Raw genomic sequence first — 22285 nt, forward strand, 5'->3', positions numbered from 1 at the left:
GTTGGTATGGGGGTGTTTGGGGGTGATGTGCAGTGCCATTTGACCTCCAAACATGGTGTGTATTATGTCATCCAAAGGGTTCAATTTTGGTTTCATCTGACCAGACTATACTCTCCCAGCTTTTCTCAGGCTTGTCTAAATGTTGTGCAACAAACTTTAAACGAGCTTCAACATGATTTTTGTTTATTAATGAAGTCTTGCATGGTGAGCGTGCATACAGGCCATAGCGGCTGAGTGCATTACCTATTGTTTTCTTTAAAACAATTGTACCTGCTAATTCCAGATCTTCCTGAAGCTCTCCACAAGTGGTCCTTGGCTCTTGGACAACTCTTCACATAATTCTTTTCACTCCTCTGTCAGATATCTTGCGAGGAGCACCTGGTCTTTGCTGGTTTATGGTGAAAAATGTTCTTTTCACTTCTGGATTATGGCCCAGACAGTGCTCACTGGAACATTCAGAAATGTAGAAATCTTTCTGTAACCAATGCCATCAGTACGTTTTGCAACAATAAGGTTGTAAAGGTCTTGAGAGAGCTCTTTGCTTTTACTCTTCGTGAGATGTTTCGTGTGTGACACCTTGGTAATGAGACATCTTTTTTTTTTTATTGAAAGATTTTCAAAATACAACATAAGACACATTTAGTGCAAAATATACAGTGTAAAGAAAAATATATACTTTCAGCTAGCTGCAGTAGTGGAAGTATCCCCTAAGGCACAGACAAGTGGACATTTAACAGCCAATGCATTTCTTATTGTAAACCAACTAGTTGCATATGTTACCTCAAACAACCATTAGGGGGACACCAACCTAATGAGAATTTATACTAGAAACTAATATTTGTGGTTGTCAAATAACAGTAGCTGGGTAATGAGACGTCTTTTTATAGGTCATCAGTTGAGACAGAACCAGCTGATAATAATTTGCACTGACAAGGGGCAGGATTGCTAATTACTGATAGATTTCAGCTGGTGTCTTGGCTTTCCATGTCTTTTATCACCTTCCTTTCTTCATGTGTTCAATCATTTGTGTCATTCCATTTTATTACACATAACTTAATTTATGAATGTATTGGTTTTGGTCTCCTTGTATGTATGGATTGCATTGCTTGTTACCAACATGTGGTGAAAATGTAATGCCAATATATTTACCTACAAAAAATGGTGACGTGTTCAATACTTATTTTACCTGCTTTATCTGCAGCTTTCATTGAAATAACCCTTGGTGGTTCTTGTTCAGGCACTACCAGATATAGGGTGACAACATTTTTTTTCCTTTAAGCTTGTAGCATGTTATTGTTTACCCCAATATTTTAGATGTATAGTATCACTAACACCAACTACACTGTAAGGCCAAAGCTGAATACCTGGTCATGGCTAAAAGCATGTAACCACCCCTTTAACCACTTGACGACCGAAGGCTGTTATTTAACGTCCTCCAATTTGTGCGGTGATATCTGAATGATGCCTACAGCAACAGGCATCATTCAGATATCACCGTCTTCAGCCGCCGATTCTGTGCACGATAAGAATGATCAAAGTGGCAGTTCCGCCGATTGATCGTTCTTATAGGCGACGTCCCCCCCCCCCTCCCGTCGCCATCTGGTGCTTCCCCAGGCTCTCCCGTGCCATCGGGGGCCCGGAGAGCGAATCGGCCGGCGCTGCCTGGGAAGCATAGAGATGACTGGTGACCAGATGGTCACCAGTCATCTCTATGACCATCGGAGGCCTGGGCGCAACGTTATGACGTCACACCCGGTACCCGGAAGTAAACAAAGCCGCAATTGCGGCTGTCGGCATGTTAAGGTGAATTTTTTTTCACCGATTTCATGCTTGTAAGCCTGGAGGAGAGATGTGGGGTCTTATTGAAAAAGTTGCAATGATAGGCCCGGTTGTCAAGTGGTTAAATGGCTCTGAGTTCTCATATTTCCAGAGAAGGGTACTGTTAATGCTAAAGTATATAAAGACATTTAGCCAAATTTGGAAAAACCCTTGTTTTGGTCCAGCATGACTGTACCCCTGTGCACAAAGCTAGGAAGAACTCGAGTGGCCTGCATAGAGCCCTGACCTCAACTCTACTGAACGCTTTTGGAATGAACTCCAATGTCAACGGTGAGCCAGGTCTTCTCATCCAACACCACTACCTGACCTCACAGTTGTTCTTTTGCCTGAATGGGCACACATTCCCACAGATACACTTCAAATTCTTGTGTAAAGGCTTCCTAGAAGAGCAGAGGCTGTAATAGCCACCCCCCCGCTTCGGTTTGAACCAGAACTTGTGAACAGGAAAAACATTTGTGCAAACACCGTCAAAGTCTATGAGATATGAACATGAAAAAACAAAAGTGCTAATTTTAAAGGCTTATATGCAAGTTATTGCCATAAAAAGTGTTTGGGGACCCGGGTCCTGCCCCAGGGGACATGTATCAACGCAAACAAGGTTTTAAAAACTGACGATTTTTCAGGACCAGTGATTTTAATAATGCTTAAAGTGAATTAAATATTCCTTTAAATAGCATGCCTGTAAAGTAGAACATCTGGTTTAGAACAATACCACAGCAAAATTAAATTTCTAAAGGCAAAAATGTTATTCAAAACTGCTCGTGGCTGTAATGAATTGTCGGGTCCCGGCAATATAGATACAAATCATTGAATACAACAGCATGGGTTCCCACCCCCCAGTCCATGCCAGGCCCTTCAGGTCTGGTATGGATATTAAGGGGAACCCCGAGTTAATATTTTTTTTAAATGGCGTAGGGGTCCCCCCAAAATCCATACCAGACCCTTATCTGAGCATGCAACCTGGCAGGCTGCAGGAAAAGAGGGGGTAATGAGAACAACCCCCTCTCCTGAACCATACCAGGCCACATTCCCTCAACATGGGGAGGATGTTTGGGGTCCCCCAAAACACTTTGTCCCCATGTTAATGGGGACAAGCTCCTCATCCCCACAACCCTTGCTCTGTGGTTGTGGGGGTCTGCGGCTGGGGGGCTTATCGGAATCTGGAAGCCTCCTTTAACAAGGGGACCCCCAGTTTCCAGCCCTCCCTATGTGAATTGGTATCAGGTACATTGTACCAACACATTCACCAAAAAAGTGTCAAAATGGTAAAAATTACAGTAGACAATTTGGGACAAGTACTTTATTAAAAAAAAGTGTCTAGCCATGTCCATTCATCTTTGATCACAGCGTCCGACGGACAGAGAAAAAAAAGCGGAAAAATCTCTGCCTCTGTGGGAGGCTCCCACTGACTGCAGGCTTTCTACATAGCTGTTATATAGCTGAGGGCGGGACCACCCGTTAAATGGGTAACCCCTCCCCCTTATGATGTCATGTGATGTCACATAACATCAGAGAGGAATCACACGTTTACGTCACCGGGTGGCCCTGCCCTCAGCTACATAACAGCTGTCAATGCAGAATACCTGCAGTCAGCGGGAGCCTCCCATGGAGGCAGTGATTTTTCCTTTTGTTTTTTCTTGGTCCAGCAGACGCTGTGATCGAAGATGAATGGATATTGTGGGACACTTTTCTTTGTCCCAAGCTGTCTCCTGTAATTTTTACCATTTTGACACTTTTTTTGTTGAATGTGTAGGGGTACAATGTACCCGATACCCATTCACATGGGGGTGGGCGGGATCTGGGGGTCCCATTATTAAAGGGGGCTTCCATATTCAGATAAGCCCCCCCCGCCCGCAGACCCCCACAACCACCGGGCAAGGGATGTGGGGTTGAGGCCCTTGTCCCCATCAACATGGGGACAATGTGTTTTGGGGGAACCCCAAAACATCCTCCCCATGTTGAGGACAAGTGGCCTGGTATGGTTTAGTAGGGGGGCACCTCCCCCCTTTTTCCTGCGGTCTGCCAGGTTGCCAGGTTGCGTGCTTGGATAAGGGTCTGGTATGGATTTATTTTTTTAAATTTTAGCTCGGGGTTCACCGTAAAATTCTTACCAGACCTGAAGGTCCTGGTATGGATTTTGGAGGGACCCCTACACCTTTTGTTTTAAAAATTTTGGCACAGGGTTTTCTCTTAATATCCACACCAGATCTGAAGGACCTGGTATGGATTTTGGGGGGACCCCCATGCAATTTATTTTTATTTTTTGGTGCGGGGTTCCCCTTAATATCCATACTGGATACATACATAATGGATTGGGGGGAAACCCAATGTGTTTTTTTCCAATGATTTTTATCTATTTTGCTGGAATCCGACAATACATTACAGTCACAAGCAGTTTTAAATTAAATCTTTTCCTTTACAAATGTAATTTTGCTGCTCTCATTCATAAAACTATGTATGGCTGCCGTTTAAGCAGCCTTACATAGTGTGGGGCGTGGACTCAGCCCCCTGAGCCATGATTGGCCAAAGGCACCCTGCCTTTGGCCAATCATGGCTCTCACAACAGAGCGCGCTGTGATTGGCCTAAGCATGCAGTTTAGGTGCATGCTTTGACCAATCAGCAGCCGTCAATGAACTGTGATCTTGCAGTGCATTGACGGTCTTGCCGTTCATTATGGTGCGTTCTGCAGGTGCTCGAATTTCCCTCGAACGCCCCACAATGTTCAGTATTCGGCGAACGCGATGTTCGAATTGAATTTACGTTGACTCGAACATCTGGCTCATCAATAATAGCCACAAATTGGAGCCAACTAATTTTAATGCCCATAGCATGACTCTACCCCTGTGTACAAAGCCACAGTAGCCTGCTTGGATTGGCTTTGAGAGTCAGAGAGGCACGGGCTGATGATGTTACAGCCTCTGCCAATCCAAGCAGGCTTTGTATTCATTAATAGAATACATCGCTCGCCGTGATTGGCTTCAGCTCCAGCAAGAAGGAAGAAGAATATGGCTCCAGCTCCAGCAAGAATGAAGAAGAATATGGCTCCAGAATGAAGAAATATGAAGCGTCGGAAGCCTCGGAAGGGGGGTCATCTTATATGGTGAGTACAGGCAAAAAATCTTTTAAAAAAATGTTAAATTAGGGGGTCGTCTTATACCCCCGGTTGCCTTATACACCGGCAAATATGGTACTCTTCAAATCTTGTGGAAAGTCTTTCCAGAAAATCGGAAACTGTTATAGTCACAAATGGGGCCAACTTAATATTAATAGCCATGCTTTTTGGAAAGGAATGTCCAACATGGTGGTCATCAACTTTTAGTCTTCTATTGCAATTCATTTCTTTTTAACCCTATTTAACAATATGTTCTTTTAATATCTAATAAACAGAACCTTGATACAATGAAAACAATAATATAAACAAGTTGTTTGCTTAATTGAGAATTCATATAAGCCTATAAAATATTAACTGCCGGAAGCCAAAAGCTGCTTAATTATGTGTACAGTAGCGAACAAATTAACAGATGTCATTTTTATGCAAATCAGCATGTTCTCCCTTAGAATACGCTCAGTTAATTACATTTGAAAGTCAGGAGAGAAGTCGTAAAACTTTCCCATCACTGCCGATTATCCAAAACTTCCTCGCTCCTTCCCATGGTGACATCTTTCTCGTAACCGAAATATAGAAAATAATGGAGTTTATTCAGATGAAGATTTTTTTTCTCCTTCCTATCTTTTCATTGCAGCCAGATGAGAATTTTTTTTTTCCTTGTGTCCTATTTCTACCTCGTGTTCAGCTTGACGTTCCCTGACACGAACAAGCTGAAGAGAAGCAGTACTTGTCAGCGTTTGATTGCGAGTTGTCAGCTGCTTCGGGCTAGCATCAGAGCGAATATTGTAGAGCCTGGCAGTGATGGATTGTAGCGGTGTCTGCTATATAACAAAACGGTTTCATGTCACATTTTGATGATTTCTAATAGGAAACTTTTACACGGACAAGTGTGCGCTGTGCATGGAGGGTCTGGGCAAAGCCCGTCGGCCTGTCTTGTTAACCTCAGCTGCTCGAAATTTCAGAGTTATTTACAGGTTTTAATGGCTAAGAAAATAAGTTGGCTTTTTTGCATTTTGTCACCATTTTATATATTTTTTCTTTTATTTAGCATATCTCTACAATACATATCCAGTCCCTGGGTTTTTGTCTCTTTAAGAACAAGTAAAGAAAAATATCTGATGCTCATCTGGGAATCCAGTGAGCTCCTCAATTGCTGCAGCAAGTGGACCCTGCTCAACTAAAATCCCAAGCAATGTCACCAGCCCTTGTTGCTCGGACAAAGTCTTTTAGTACCCAAGGCAAAAGAACAAAATATGCCATACTTCTCAGGCTAACCCTAGCTGAAGTGCCAAAGGTGGCCACCTCTTTGCCCACTCTTGGCATGCCCAGTTATTATCTGCTGGATGATAGAACATGTCCAGGAGCCAATAAAGGCTGAGCCACTCAAACAATTTGTGTTCATTATTTGTTCTGTTTCAAATACAGCTTTATGCATTGACATAGAGTGCAGGGGCGGATCCAGGGGGGGGGGCAACATGGCAATTGCTCCCCCCAAGAAAATAGCGAGCGATTGAGCCAGAGGGTGACTGAGCGAATGGGCCAGCTGGGAACCAGTGAGCAATCATGCCGGCGGGCTAGTGTGTGACTGAGCGAGTAGGTGTTCTGAGTCAGGAAGCTGCTCCCCATCTGAATATGCAACTAGTGACAATGCGTCGCGGCCATCTTGGTACACCCACACTCGTCCACAGAGTAAGCCTAGTTAGAGTTAGAAGTCTAGTTAGAGTTAGAAGCCAACTTATATTTCACTATATAAGCTGAGTTTACTGTTAAAAATAACTGTGAAAAGCAAGACTCCAGGTGGATGTATAAAGATGTCCGCTTGTCGACTTCTAACTCTAGGCTTACTGTGTATAAAAGCGGGTGTACCAAGATGGCCGCAATGCAACATCACTTTGGTTGCATATTCTGATGGGTAGCAGCTTTTTGACATCTCTCACCGCCCGCCCTTACTCTGGGACACTGGCAAGTGACAATCCACATCTTGTGGCAAGAGACATTGGCAAGTGACAATCCACATCTTGTGGCAGGGGATGTAGAAAGTGACATGGCAAGTGACAATCCACATCTGGTGGCAAGTGAGAGTAGGAAGTGACACACTCAGGGCTCCCACTGATTCTGCATTATGGTGAGTTCAAACCTTTAATTTTATATTAAAATGTAATAATAGAAATAATGCACTTCAATCATCCTGACACCATATCAACCATGGCGCCGTGATGATTGAAGCGCCAACACCAGCCATTGTCCCGACAATTTGCCCGCAAAATTTTCTGGCAGTGCCCCTCCCGAGACTAGACTCTGGATCCGCACCTGATACAGTGGGTATAGAAAAGAATCACCCCCTTTAAAATAATCACATGTTGTTGCTTTGCAGCCTGAAATGAGGACAGGCACAGTTTTTGTTTTATGCACTAGTATTTACTAGTGCAACTTATAACATCCAATGAAAGCTATAACACCAACATGTCAAAAAAACAAACAAAAAAACTGAATTACCGAGTTGGAATAAGGATCAACCCCCTTATGTCAGTATTTTGTTGGATCACATTTTCTTTAATTACAGCCTTAAAGCGGAGTTCCAGGCTTTTTATGTTTATTAAAAGTCAGCAGCTACAAAAATTGTAGCTGCAGACTTTTAATAAACAAACACAGCGCCACCCGGAGCATCGCCCCTCTCCCCCTCCTCTCCGCCCGCGCCTCCATTGACATTCTGGGCACCCAGCTGTGACAGCTTTCGGCTGTGGCATGTTAGGAGGCGAGGAGTGCTTAAATCGGAAGTTCCTCTTTTGGGTGGAACTCCGCTTTAAGTATGTTGGGATATATCTTTACTAACTTGAGTTAAAAAGGAAATGCACTTACATGTGTAAAAAACGGGCTCATCTGTGTGCTGTCCGGCCTCAGGTGCATCCAGGCTCACGGGTAGGCAGGAGAGTGTAGAAATTTCCTGTGCCCAATCTCTTCAAACAACTAACACAGGGAACATAGAATAGGTGGGAAGCATACTAATGAACAATAATAATAATCCAATGCACAGAAAAACTATATAAAAATGGGCAGAACAATCTTGTTTCAAAATGTAATATTTACAATCTCTGATTGCGGCTAAGTGAGTGCCTACAGAAAAAAAAAATATATATATTTTTGTTCATTGACAAGTTTTTTTTAAAGTTCACGTGGGGTTCTTTTTCATTCAGGGAGAAGCGTGCATCATGGGCGCTAAGAGGACTTACATGAAGAGGAGATCAGAGAGGAAGTGCATGCAGGGGAAGTATGCCGGGGCCATGTCTTCTGAACCATGTGTCTGTACTGAGGCAGACTTTGAGTGGTGAGTAGGAGAGTCTCAAATTCGATGCTGTGGTATTATATTCCTTGTTCAGGATTGTGTTCCATGTATAGAAAGTACAGTCCTCAAGTACTCAATAACCAGGAGGTGACATAAGGGTCACCTCTGGCCTTCCCTTCAGTCTTGTACAGTTGTACAGACTCCTCTTACGAACTATGAAAACATGAAAGTGCACAAAAGATAATATAATCCAGTCCAAAGTAATAAATAGATAAGTCCAAATGATTCCAGGTGGAACTACAAAGCCCAGAGAGCAACATCCACATCCATGTGGAAAGACAATCTGGTGCCAGAGCACAGGTGATAGTACCATCCACCAACAAGTAAATTGCTCGCTCACCTCAACAGATGGACCCCTAAACTAACAGAAGGTCAAATACGCCTGTCCCCCCCTTGGGGTAAATATGGGTGCCAGCGAGGGTCTTGATACTCCGACACATCCCATGCACGTGTAGATGAAAGATAAACTAAGTGATCTCCGCTATTAAAAACTAGGGCTTTATTAAAATATAAATAGGACACTCACATATCATCCAACAATGAAAGGCTCAGATCATAGATGGATAATCAGTAACACGTCCATATAGCTGGATGGCAGCGGGTGACGTCATCCGAATGTAGCTCCTTCTCCGTACGCGTTACGTCCAGTGGGACTTCATCAGCGGGGTGGAGCTACTGAGTCACCGAATGTATAATATAGCGTACTGACTACTAGACATGTGCAATTTGTTTCCCGACAAAATTTGACAAACTTGTTAATTTGGAAATATTAATTTTTTTGCGAAGTTCAAAAATTCGGAAATTTTAAAATTGAAAAATCCGAAAATTTGAAAAACCGAAAATAAGAACAAAAATTAGAAAACCCGAAAACTAGAAAATCTGAAATAATAACTTATACTAATTATTACATTATAGGTATTGGAATTTCCTTTCAAATTTGGCTGTTAGTGAACGTAACGAATACAAATTTATTGGAAGTTACAAATTATCCGAAATAACGAATGCCGCTTCTACATGAATGGAATGTAACAAATTAATAATAACTAATAATAAACATTTTATTATTATTAATTTGTTAAGTTCCATTCGTTTGGAATGTAACAAATAATAATAAATTATAATAATAAAAACTTTTCATTATTATTAATTAGTTACATTACATTTGTTTAGATGCGGCATACGTTATTTTGGATAATTTGTAACTTAAAATTCGTATTCATTACGTTCAGTAACAACCAAATTTGAAAGGAAATTCCAATACCTATAGTTTAATAGTTAGTTATTATTAATTAGTAATTTAATTTTATAATTTTTTTTTAGATTTTATAATTTTCAGATTTTCGTTCGAACTTTTGGATTTTCATTCAAATTTTCGGATTTAAAAATTTTCGGACATTTTTTAATTTCCAAATATCCGCATTTCTCAACAATTTAAGTCAAATTCTACGTTTAACCCTTCTGGTGTCATAACTTTCGTTTCAAAGATCCAGAAGAATTCTTTTTGACTCAAATGGCAATTAAAAATCCCCCCCCTCCAGTGTTTATTAACCCTTTTGATCCCCAAAAAACTCAGACCACTAGGACCCTGTTTAACTGAAATGGCTTACTATGATTTCAATGCACACGGTGAGTTTCTCACAATGTGCAGTCAGATAGAGCTCACCTCATTTCCTGGCTGGAGGATGTCCAGCATCATCTAGTATCACCGCCCCCCCCCCCAACCTGACTGTCCCTGGCCCACCTTTTTCATTCAGGATTCAGTTCTTTTAATTGGGAATGCTCAGCGACACATGTGGGTGGTCTGCATGCACATGCAACCCACTCCTCCAGACTGACATCCAGCTATCAAAGCATTTTGACATTTGCATAACTCCTGCCAAGAGCCAGCCCCCTGTATCAGGACTGAGGGCCATTGTGGTAAGTATTCAGGCAGGGGCCTGTGATTTTCCCAGGGAGCTATGTACAGCACCCTGGTCTCAGCTGGGAGCATCGATAGTTTAAAAAAACTATTAGATAAGCACTTGAACAAGCACAACATACAGGGATACACAGTGTAATACTGACATGTAATCACACACATAGGTTGGACTTGATGGGCTTGTGTCTTTTTTTAACTTCACCTACTATGTAAACTATGTAATATGTATGTGAGATGGATTTTAGTTCCTGCTTTGCAGAGACACAGGATCCTTGTCTTCCCTCCTGTCAGAACAGAACTCTGCCTTGTTTAATGTACATAGGCAGAGCTCCGTTCTGAGTCCTAGCCCAACAATCAGCGGGTGCCGGAGCACATTGAGTGCCTGGCACCCACAGATCGGCTTCTTATGGGTCACATATTTATACATGATCCGACGCTCAGCTGCCACCCTGTAGCAGTAGAACTGGAGGTTAGCAAGCGGCTAAAAGGTTTATTAGCATGTTGATGAGGGAGGAAGATGTATTCTGCATCTGCATTTACCCACACATGCACTAAGGTATATTTCCATGGCCTGAACATGCCACTTTACCGTTTGGGAAAACACATCATTAGCACATTTGTGGGTAAACACTGACACCACGAGTATGACCATGTACAGCCATTCACTTGATGGGTATCTGTACGTGGCACCTGCAGCTCCCCAGGTGCAGGAAAGTGCCAGCGATTTTAGGCTAGAAGCCTTTGAAGCCTTTAGATGTCTTAAATTGTATAGTTTGCCTAAAGCTGAACACCAGGGATTAAATATGGTCACAATCTTTCCTGAGCCTGGACCGCTTCTGTGACGTCAGCCAACAGGAATGTTTGGCTGTACTTCTCCTTTAACCTTTCTCAACCCTCTCAACCTTCAGAGATTGTTGGGGGTTTCTTGAGCTGTGACATACTGATCTCCTGTTTAATGGTGCTGATTACTGTATTTATAGACCTGGTGTCACTTGGCAGAACCAGCAACATGTGACCAGTGGAGCCACTGCTCTTGACTCTTACATTTATAATCACTGACACCAGTTACCTTTTTAGCCATCTGTAATGGAATTCCTCCCATTAACCCTCAGTGTTAAGGGTATTCTTCCAATTGCCCCCTAATGTAACCAGGCATATCTCCTTCTGACCATCAATGTAGGTAAAGTCAAATGCACTGGGCTCTTCTTCCCATATAGACCATCTAGATAAGAGGGCCTTCCGATACTGTCCATCAATGTAGGTGGGCTTTTGACATTGACCATCAATGTAGGAGGGTCTTCAGATACTGTCCATCAATGTAGGTGGGCTTTTGACATTGACCATCAATGTAGGAGGGTCTTCCGATACTGTCCATCAATGTATGAGGGCCTTCTGATACTGTCCACCAATGTAGGAGGGCATTCCAACATTGGTCACCAATGTAGGAGGGCCTTTGCATACTGTCCATTATGTAGGAGGGCCTTCTGACATTGACCACCAATATAGGAGGGCCTTCCAATGCTGTCCATTAATGTAGGAGGGCCTTCGGACATTGAGCACCAATGTAGGAGGGCCTTCTGATACTGATCGCCAATGTAAGAGGGTCTTCCGATACTGTCCATCAATGTAGGAGGGCCTTCCAATACTGCCCACCAATATAGGAAGGCCTTCCGATACTCTCCATCAATGTAGGAAAGCCTTCTGACATTGACCACCAATGTAGAAGGGCCTTCTGATACTGAACAAATGTAAGAGGTCCTTCCATCACTCACCACCAATTTAGGTGGAACTTCTGACTACCAATGTAAAAGGGCCTTCCTATACTGTCCACCAATGTAGAAGGGCTTTCTGACATTGACCACCAACATATACTACACATCATAATATAATAGGAGCTGTAGATACCATTTTTAGCAGGGTTTCCATGTTGCCTGAAAATTATTGCAAGGGTTCCTCCAATGGTAAAAGGTTGAGTAATTATGCCCTAGAGTGACAACACTCACTCACAGTACTGCATCTATGAAAAGGCAACATTGTCACTCTAGGAAAGGAAGCATGATGGGGCTACAGAAAAACTTGTATTTTCCTTAACATAGAGGGGAGGTGTTTTTTAGTTCAAACTAGAGAAATACATTTACCTGCTCAATGGATTTCTTGCAGGATCAAGTGGTATTTTTCTATTGCACCTAGCTCAAATTAGATAAGCTAAACTTTTTTTATTGGTATATTAAATAGATCAGTAGGAAGCGATGGGAGACATTCATCAGTAGGGTTTATTTAGATACACTTTAACAGAAGCACTTATTATCAAACATCATTGATCATTGATGTATCTCTTCCTCCCGATGAACTAAGAAATTCTACGCCCAGCATGACCCAACCATCTCAGCCAGCATGGCTTGAATAGTTCCCCTGGTCAGTCATCATCTGCCAAGCTTTCTGTAACAAGACTTGTCTTTATACGTCTTCATTGTGGAGCAATTCATGCTACAGCTGCGATAAACCGCTCCTAGTATTCAAGCTTCATCTTCCTTTTATTCGGCAGGTACACTCCGACCCAGCTGTAGTATAAATCTTTACACTACTGAGCAGTCAGTTTAAAACAAGAACATCCGTTAACAGAAGCTTCCATTAATCTTCCCGTGATGTGGGCTCTGGTAATATTCCGTCCCTATCTGCTCCAATAAATCCCCTTTAAATCAAGTGGTAGCAAGGAGCTTTCATATAGACTGAATACCAGATGCACCATTAAACTGATAGATGTTCTCCGCATTAATTAAAGGAGAGTAGGGGTTTTCGGAGAAGACAATGTCGGAGACTCCAATGTGGAACATTATCGCGTATGCTGCATCAAAAAGACCCATTAAAGTGCATCAATCGTCTCCACACAACAAAGCAAGATGTTTGGAAGCTTTTCTTTTTTTAAATGATTTTCTTGAAAGTTAGTCAATATTTCTTGTACTCAGAATGTGTTCTCATGTTTTTAGGCTAAATACATACTGTATACAATAAAACCTTGGCTTGTGAGCATAATTCATTCCAGGTACATGCTTGTAAAAGCATTTGTATATCAAAGCATTTTTTTTTACATGGTATGAAAGAGAAGAGAGGCACCTCTAGGGCCCCATACACACCATAGAATCTATCCGCAGATAAATCCCATCAAATGGGTTTCTGCGGATAGATTCTATGGTGTGTGCACTCCGTCGGATATTTATCCGCGGATAAATCTCCCCTGGGATGGATTTCCAGCAGATGGATATTTGCTGACATGCTCAACAAATCCATCTGCTGGAATCCATTCCAACGGATGGATCCGCTCGTCTGTACAGACTTACCAGATCCATCCGTCCAAAGGGATTCCCCGCACGCGTCGTAATGATTTGACGCATGCGTGGAATTCCTTATATGACAGCGTCGCGCCCGTCGCCGCGTCATAATAGCGGCGACGGCGCGACACGTCATCGGCAGAGGATTTCAGCGCGGATTTCAATGCGATGGTGTGTACACGCCATCGCATAGAAATCTTCTGAAATCCTCGAGAGGATTTATCCGCGGATACGGTCCGCTGGACCGTATCTGCGGATAAATCCTCTCGTGTGTATGGGGCCTAAGTGTAGCAACAAGCTGCTAAATGGTGTACCTTCATTAAATGTAACTAGTGGCGGCTGGTGCTCAAATTTTTTTGGGGGGGCGCAAACAAACGAAAAAAAAAAAATCAATTGCAATGCATAAATCTATGTATCATTTTGTGTTCATAGAAAAGGCCTTTTGTGTACATAGAAAAAGTCATAGATCTTTGAGTTCAGCTCATGACAAATAGGGGCAAACACAAAAACAGGCATACCCCACTTTTAAGTACACAATGGGGTTTATTTACTAAAGCTGGAAAGGTCAAAATCAGGCTCACTTCTGCATAGAAATCAATGAGCTTCCAGGTTTTATTAGCAAAGTTAAATTGAACAAGCTGGGGTTGGAAGCTCATTGGTTTCTATGCAGAAGTGAGCCTGATTTTGCGCTTTCCAGCGATAGTAAATAAACCCCATTGTGTACTTAAAAGTGGGGTATGTCTATATATATAAATATATATATATGTACAAACACACTGTTCTGCCTCTTTATGCATTGGCATCCATCCTTATCTGGACAGTATGGTCATCTGCTGGCTTGACACCATCCTCAGGCAGTTCAACTTTTCAATAGGTCACAGAAGTTAAATCGAATACAATTTTACTTAAGATATTGCAGGACAGAGGAGGTTTTTCACAGTCTTTTGAAGTGTAAGAAGACAATGACTTCCCTGAACCCTATCCCTACGAAGTATTAACACTGACTGAGGGAACATGGAAGAAGTGAAGGGGGGGTCTAGCTAGAACTAATCTAACTAGCCGTAAACAGGAGGGGAAAACAGAGAGAGAAACCAAAACCACATTAAACAAGTTATCCCGATTATCATCTTCTGGGGTCCCTCGGGGGCTGTCTTGGCTCCTCCCCGCAGGAGCTATCCCCCTTCTGGGAAGCGCTCTCCCAAGGGGGTTAGCTTGTGGGCGCGCTTCTGTGTGATACACTGGCGGCCATGGCCGCCAAGTGTATCACTCAGCCCCGCCCCACGGCGTGCCACGTCATTGATTTGATTGACAGCAGCGGGAGCCAATGGCTGCGCTGCTATCAATCTGCCCACAGAGTTACGTGGTTTGGGTAAGTAAAACGGGGGGGGGGCTGGGGGGGCCGAGAGTGCAAGGTGTTTTTTCACCTTAACCACTTAAGACCCGGACCAAAATGCAGCTAAAGGACCAGGCCCCTTTTTGCGATTCGGCACTGTGTCGCTCTAACTGACAATTGCGCGGTCGTGCGACGTGGCTCCCAAACAAAATTGGCATCCTTTTTTTCCCACAAATAGAGCTTTCTTTTGGTGGTATTTGATCACCTCTGCGGTTTTTATTTTTTGCGCTATCGAAAAAAATAGAGCAACAATCTTGAAAAAAATTCAATATTTTTTACTTGTTGCTATAATAAATATCCCCCAAAAATATATAAAAAAAAAAAAAATTTCCTCAGTTTAGGCCAATACGTATTACGTATACCTACTGTAGTCTTGGTTAAAAAAATCACAATGAGCGTTTATTGACTGGTTTGTGCAAAATTTATAGCGTTTACAAAATAGGGGATAGTTTTATTGCATTTTTATTAATTATTTTTGTTTTACTACTAATACCGGCGATCAGCGATTTTTTTCGTGACTGCGACATTATGGCGGACACTTCGGACAATTTTGACACATTTTTGGGACCATTGTCATTTTCACAGCAACAAAAATGCATTTAAAATGCATTGTTTACTGTGAAAATGACAATTGCAGTTTGGGAGTTAACCACAAGGGGGCGCTGATGGAGTTATGTGTGACCTCATGTGTGTTTACAACTGTAGGGGGGTGTGGCTTTAGGTCTGACGTCATCGTTCGAGTCTCCCTATAAAAGGGATGACTCGATCGATGCAGCCGCCATGGGGAAGCCGTGTTTACATACGGCTCTCCCCGTTCTTCACCCCCGAGGAGCGATCGCGAGGGGGCGGCTAGAAACGAATAGCCGTGCCCTCGTCCCGGATCGCTCTCCGTGGGTTTCCGACCGCCGCATGTAGTGCGGGGGGGGGGTCCTGATCGGACCCCCAACCCCGGGAAAGGCAAGGACGTACATGTACGCCCATATGCCTGTACGTGCCATTCTGTGGACGTACATATACATGCCGCGGGCGTTAACCGGTTAAGGTGAAAAAACACAAAGCTTTACAATCCCTTTAAGGTGCGCCCAGGACTGGATTTTCTGAAGAAACAGCCCAGAAATAACTGTCTCCTTTCAGACTGTCTCTCTCTGATTGAAACCTCAGCCAGAGTCATAAGGAGGGTGGGAATTAGAAAAAGGGTAGAGTCAAGACTCTGACTTAAAAGCTTTCTTTAGCAATGGGTAGCAACCAATCAGAATCCTTTGCACTGCTGCTCTGCCTTTAGCATAGTGAGTTCTAATGGTTCCACTCTGAAGATTTAGGAACTTTTTAACACATAAGGTGGTTGGTTTACTAAAATTAGAGAGTGCAAAATGTGGTGCAGCTCTGCATAGAAACCAATTATCTTCCATGTTTTTTGTCAAAGCCTAATTGAACAAGCTGAATTTAGAAGCTGATTGGCTACCATCTACAACTGCACCAGATTTTGCACTTTCCAGTTTGAATAAATCAACCCCACAGACACACAGTAACTTACTGAAAACTGGAAAAATAAGTGCATTTCCTTTTAATATTAGCAATCTGCGCAATTGCTGATTAAGATAAATGTTATCTCTAGAGTCCCTTTAAATACCCAAAGCTGTAAAGTTGCTTGAAGTAAATCCCTACTTTGGAATTATGCCGCTTCACTCTTGCTTTACTTTTGTTTTCCTGGTTTCGTTTGCAGTAGATTAAATAAGCTACGAATTAAAGGTATCCTGTACGCTTGAGTTTCTTCTGGTGAATGTAATTTGAGAAATAAAATATTGTGTTATCATCCCTCCAGCAGTTTGCAGACAGTTGCTGGTAGAACAGAGTGTTACAATGATATTATTAATTCCCCTTGGGCCCAGTGTTAGTGTGCGGGAGAGATTCTTGGCTTAGTAATTTGTCGATAAATGCTATTATGCAGACTGCCGCTCTGATTCATATCACCTCTAAAGTCAGGGGAAAACTTCAAAAGTTTTCTTCTTTTTTCTTTTTTATGGTGACATTTTGTTTCATGACAAATTCCCAAAGAAAGTGGAACAGAACAGTCTGAATTACCCAACCAAATATAGAAGTATAGAGTATATATACTTTAATATGATTTTATTTTTCTATAATTGTTAAACTTATACAAAAAAAAAGTAAAATTAATATACATACACACGTACACACAAATATATATATATATATATATATATATAAATATATATATATACACACTATTGTGCCAACAGTATTGGGACACCTGCCTTTACAGGCACATAAACTTTAATGGCATCCCAGTCTTAGTCCGTAGGGTTCAATCATGAGTTGGTCCGCCCTTTGCAGCTATAACAGCTTCAACTCTTCTGGGAAGGCTTTCCACAAGGTTTAGGAGTGTGTCTATGGGAATGTTTGATCATTCCTCCAGAAGCACATTTGTGAGGTCAGGCACTGATGTTCAAAGAGAAGGCCTGGCTCACAGTCTCTGCTTTTAATCGTCCCAAAGGTGTTCTATCGGGTCAGACCTTGCTTTGTGCACTAATCCAAATCGTTTGGTGGAGGGGGGATTATGATGTGGGGTTGTTTTTCAGGGGTTGGGCTTGGCCCCTTAGTTCCAGTGAAAGGAACTCTTAAGGCATCAGCATACCAAGACATTTTGGACAATTTCGTAGTCCCGTACTTTGTGGGAACAGTTTGGGGATGGCCTCTTCCCAACAGGACTGTGCACCAGTGCACAAAGCAAGGTCCATAAAGACATTGATGAGCACGTTTTTGGTGGAGGAACTTAACTGTCCTGACCTCAACCCAATAGAACACCTTTGGGATGAATTAGAGCAGAGACTGAGGGACAGCCTTCCCAGAAGAGTTGAAGCTGTTATAGCTGCAAAGGGCGGGCCAACTCAATATTGAACCCTACGGACTAAGACTGGGATGTCATTAACGTTCATGTGCATGTAAAGGCAGATGTCACAATACTTTTGACTATATAGTGTAGATAGATAGATAGATAGATAGATAGATAGATAGATAGATAGATAGATAGATAGATAGATAGATAGAGAAATAAAGCCAATAAATAAACCCACTTTGATACAATGGTCACTGGAAGTTTGTAGACAGATATGAATACAAACATATGCATATATATTTAAAACACACATAAATATTTTTTCCTATAACTATAATAAAACATATAATTAATGATAACAATAATAATTAAGAATTACAGTAGTGTTTGGTGCTTCCTTTATTGACTCATATAGGTGGATTCAGAAAGAGTTAGGCCGACCTAACTCGAAATCTGCGCAGTAGTAAGTTTAAGTGTATTCTCAAACTGAGATACACTTAAACCTATCTAAGATACGACGGCTTGCGCCATCGTATCTTAGGGTGCAATATTTAGGCTGGCCGCTAGGTGGCGCTTCCGTTGAGTTCGGCGTAGAATATGTAAATGCATAGATACGCCTATTCGTAGAATATGTAAATGCATAGATACGTACGTGCGCCCGTCGCAGTAAAGATACGCCGTTTACGTATGGCATTTTCAGGTGTAAAGTTATTCCATCAAATAGCTGGACAAGTAATGTTAAGTATGGCCGTCGTTCCCGCATCAAAATTTGTAAATTTTACATTGTTTGCGTAAGTCGTCCGTGAATAGGGCTGGACGTAATTTACGTCCACGTCGAAACCAATACGTCCTTTGGCGTACTCTGCCGCAATGCACACTGGGATATGTACACGGATGGCACATGCGCCGTTCGTAAAAAACGTCAATCACGTCAGGTCACCCCCCATTAACATAAAACACGCCCCCTCAGCCTAATTTGAATTAGGCGCGCTTACGCCGGCCACATTTACTCTACGCCGCCGTTAGTTAGGAGGCAAGTACTTTGTGAATACAGTACTTGCCTATCTAACTTAAGGCGGCGTAGCGTAAATACGATACGCTACGCCGCCTTAAAGATGCGGCGGTCTTTCTGAATCCACCTAATAGGCTGTATCAGAACATTTACTCATAAGAGGCAACTAAATAGCAAGTCAGGCACTCAACTCCTCGGTTAAGTGGTATTAAATTCAAACTTTGAAAAAACTCTGACAGGCAGGGTTTTTATAACAGAAGAAACCCTTGTATTCTCTTTTGTCATAAACGCCTCTCCTGGCCTGTTAGCATTATTGTAATCTGTGTCATGATGAAGTGACTTCTGTGTGCATGGACAGACATCATTACAGCCAAGCCATTCAAGTGGCTGGAGAGAATGAACTCAGAAGGAAGACAGTGCAAGGATGGAAGCACTTAAGATAGGGTGACCACACATCACCGGTTTGCGGGGACAGTCCCCGGATTGATAAAAAAACTGTCCCTGGACCAAGCCTGTCCCCGGTTTTGTCCCCGGATTGGATTTGAACAGGAGCTTGGGAAATTTCAAAGACAGTCAGTGCAGAAAAAAAATCTGGATTACACACCCCCCCTCTGCCAGTCCTACTAGCTTAGGGGGGGGGGGGTGTATTTTTTTAATTATCTGTGCCCCTTTCTGATGATCATGTGCTGGTTGGAGCGGAGGGAATATTTCTTCTGTTTCGGGCGCATGCCCATTCAGCTCCCTCTGCATGTTCTTCTGCCTTGGCTCAAGTCCCGGCCAGCCACCTGCCTATCTTCTTGCCTTCCCTGGTGGAGTGATCTTTCTCTGCTCACAACCCAGTAGTAGCCGGACCCCGGAATTTAAGACTTGACAGGCTGTGAGGCGGGCGGCGGCGGCAATGGGCAGAGAGTTGCTGATTGCCTCCATTATTATTAAAAAAAAAAAATTTGCCGGATTTCATTTTAAAAATCTGGTCACCTTAACCTAAGACCAGTTGAAACAGTGACATCACAGTGCTGGAGGGCTTCTTTTGACAGGTAAGTCCACCATAATGTACTAATATGCAGTGCATACTAGCATGTTATGGCATAAACGTTTGATACCACTTTATACAGTATTTCCAGTATTTCCTGAGCCGTCTCCCATTTCATTGCACATGAAGTCTAATGCAGCTGTGGTTGGATATATGGTACATGTAATGACCACCTTTTGGAAGGCCTCTGTGAACATTGTCTTGATGACCACATATTGTGACCAACACTGGTAGCAGATATGTAATTATATGCTGCACTCTACCAACAAGGCATGACTCTTGCTACTCCTCTTTTATGTTTTTAGCGATTATGGCTATGAGCGTCACAGCAATGGCCAGTGTCTCCCTGCCTTCTGGTATAACCCATCCTCACTGTCGAAGGACTGCAGCCTTGGCCAGAGCTACTTGAACAGCACCGGGTATGTATGATGACCAAACAGCGGATGTGATTTTGTTTCTGTTTTCCAATATTTCATGACAAGTTGTGAACATTTGCAGTGCTACAATTTATTGCCATGTACTGTATGTGGGGGATCAGGACTTAGGTGAGAGATTGTGAATGGTATGGAGCATTTTAATCATGGCGAGCAGAGGTCGTTGGCTAATATAAAAATTGGCCTTGTTTTGACTAAGGCTATTGATTCAAAGGCATGGAATTCACATTAAAGGATGAAATGTTCAAATGTTGGTATGTGTTAGTGAATGATGTTTGATCCATCAAATGCAAATGTGGACACGGAATGTTCTTTATAAATGTGATAAACGATAATGTGGCAAGAAATGCAAATAATCCCCTAAAGGTGTCCGTACACCTTAAAGGGGTTGTAAAGGTTTGTTTTTTATTTTCTAAATAGGTTCCTTTAAGCTAGTGCATTGTTGGTTCACTTACCTTTTCTTCGATTTCCCTTCTAAATGCTTTTTTTTATTTGTCTGAATTTCTCACTTCCTGTTCCTCAGTAAGCTTGCCCCCATCATCCGAGCCGTTCTGGCTGGGGGTTAGTCAGCGTGCTCGCCCCCTCCCTTAGGACTACATCCCTGCGGGGATGTAGTCCCAAGGGAGGGGGCGAGCACGCTGACTAACCCCCAGCCAGAATGGCTCGGATGATGGGGCAAGCTTTCTGAGGAGGAACAGGAAGTCAGAAACCTATTTAGAAAATAAAAAACAAACCTTTACAACCCCTTTAATGTACAATCTCTATATAGTCTTCTCTAGATTGATCAAAATATGTTATGTAAAGACCTACTATAATAGTCCATTCAATGTGTATCCATTCAAGAAGGCCCTCACACTACATAGTTGCTGGAAGATCTAAAGAAGGTTGAACAGTCGGCCGGTGTATGATCCAGTTGCAATAGGCTTTCTACTTTTTGCATCTTCCTCTCAGTCTTTATTGATCAGTCACGTAAAATTTGTATTACAGTTATAGGAAGGTCGTGTCTAACAACTGCACAGATGGAGTTCGGGAACGGTACACGGCAAAGCCCCAGCAGTGTCCGGGGAAAGCACCCCATGGCCTCCGTATCACTACAGTGGATGGAAAGTTAATAGCAGAACAAGGACACAATGTAACGTTTGTACTGCAGCTAGAGGAGGTACGTACACTCTCCCCAGACCATCAAGAAATGTTGCTTAAAGATGATATGGAGACGGAATAATGTGCTAGAAACATGAAGGCCACAGCTTTTTTGAGTTTCCAACACCATAACCAGTTCTAGTCATGGTAATACTGTGAGCAGACCTGAACAGTAAATGAGGGCTGAGGACTGTCGAGAAACGCGACAAGCCAATTTTCTCCATTCCCTCGCTCTCTTTTTGGCTCGTCGAGTTTCTCGACAGTTTCCTCGACGAAAATGTACAAACGACCGGTTTCATCGGCAAAAAAATATCTCCCAGCAAGTTTCTTGCTGGTTTTTGTCGAGAAACTCGGTCGTGTGTACGAGGCTTAAGCCTCCAATGACAGATTCGACCTTAATTAAAGCGGTTCTCCACCCTAAAGTGGAGTCCCGCTGATCGGAACCCTCCCCCCCTCCGGTGTCACATTTGACACCTTTCAGGGGGGAGGGGGGTGCAGATACCTGTCTAAAGACAGGTATTTGCACCCACTTCCGGCCAGACGCTACGGGCAAAAGACGGGCATTCCGTCACATCCCGTCTGTCGCCCGTTGTGTGCTGGGAACACTCGGCTCCCAGCACACAGCGGGAGCCAATCGGCTGGCGCGGCGCAACTCGCGCATGCGCCGTAGGGAACTGGGCAGTGAAGCCGCAGCGCTTCACTTCCTGGTTCCCTGAGCTTGGATGGCGGGGGGAGCAGCAGAGAGACGAGCGATCGCTCGTGCTCTGCTGCGATCGGCGCTGGACTCCAGGACAGGTAAGTGTCCTAATATTAAAAGTCAGCAGCTGCAGTATTTGTAGCTGCTGGCTTTTAATATTATTTTCCCGTGGCACATCCGCTT

At 42.9% G+C, this 22285-nt stretch overlaps 1 protein-coding gene across 5 annotated transcripts in view; it reads left to right on the forward strand.

The window, feature by feature from the left end:
- Positions 1–22285, forward strand: part of SORCS1 (sortilin related VPS10 domain containing receptor 1) — an 834705-nt gene that overhangs the window by 648173 nt on the left and 164247 nt on the right. For all 5 annotated transcript variants that reach the window (XM_040361653.1, XM_040361650.1, XM_040361655.1 and 2 more), the window contains exons 16-18: positions 8144–8274; positions 20137–20250; positions 21253–21424. In XM_040361653.1, coding sequence (XP_040217587.1) covers positions 8144–8274; positions 20137–20250; positions 21253–21424 — 417 coding nt within the window. The remainder of the gene's footprint in view (positions 1–8143; positions 8275–20136; positions 20251–21252; positions 21425–22285) is intronic.

Source organism: Rana temporaria, chromosome 8 (assembly GCF_905171775.1).
Source record: "Rana temporaria chromosome 8, aRanTem1.1, whole genome shotgun sequence".
Taxonomy (NCBI): Eukaryota; Metazoa; Chordata; class Amphibia; order Anura; family Ranidae; genus Rana; species Rana temporaria.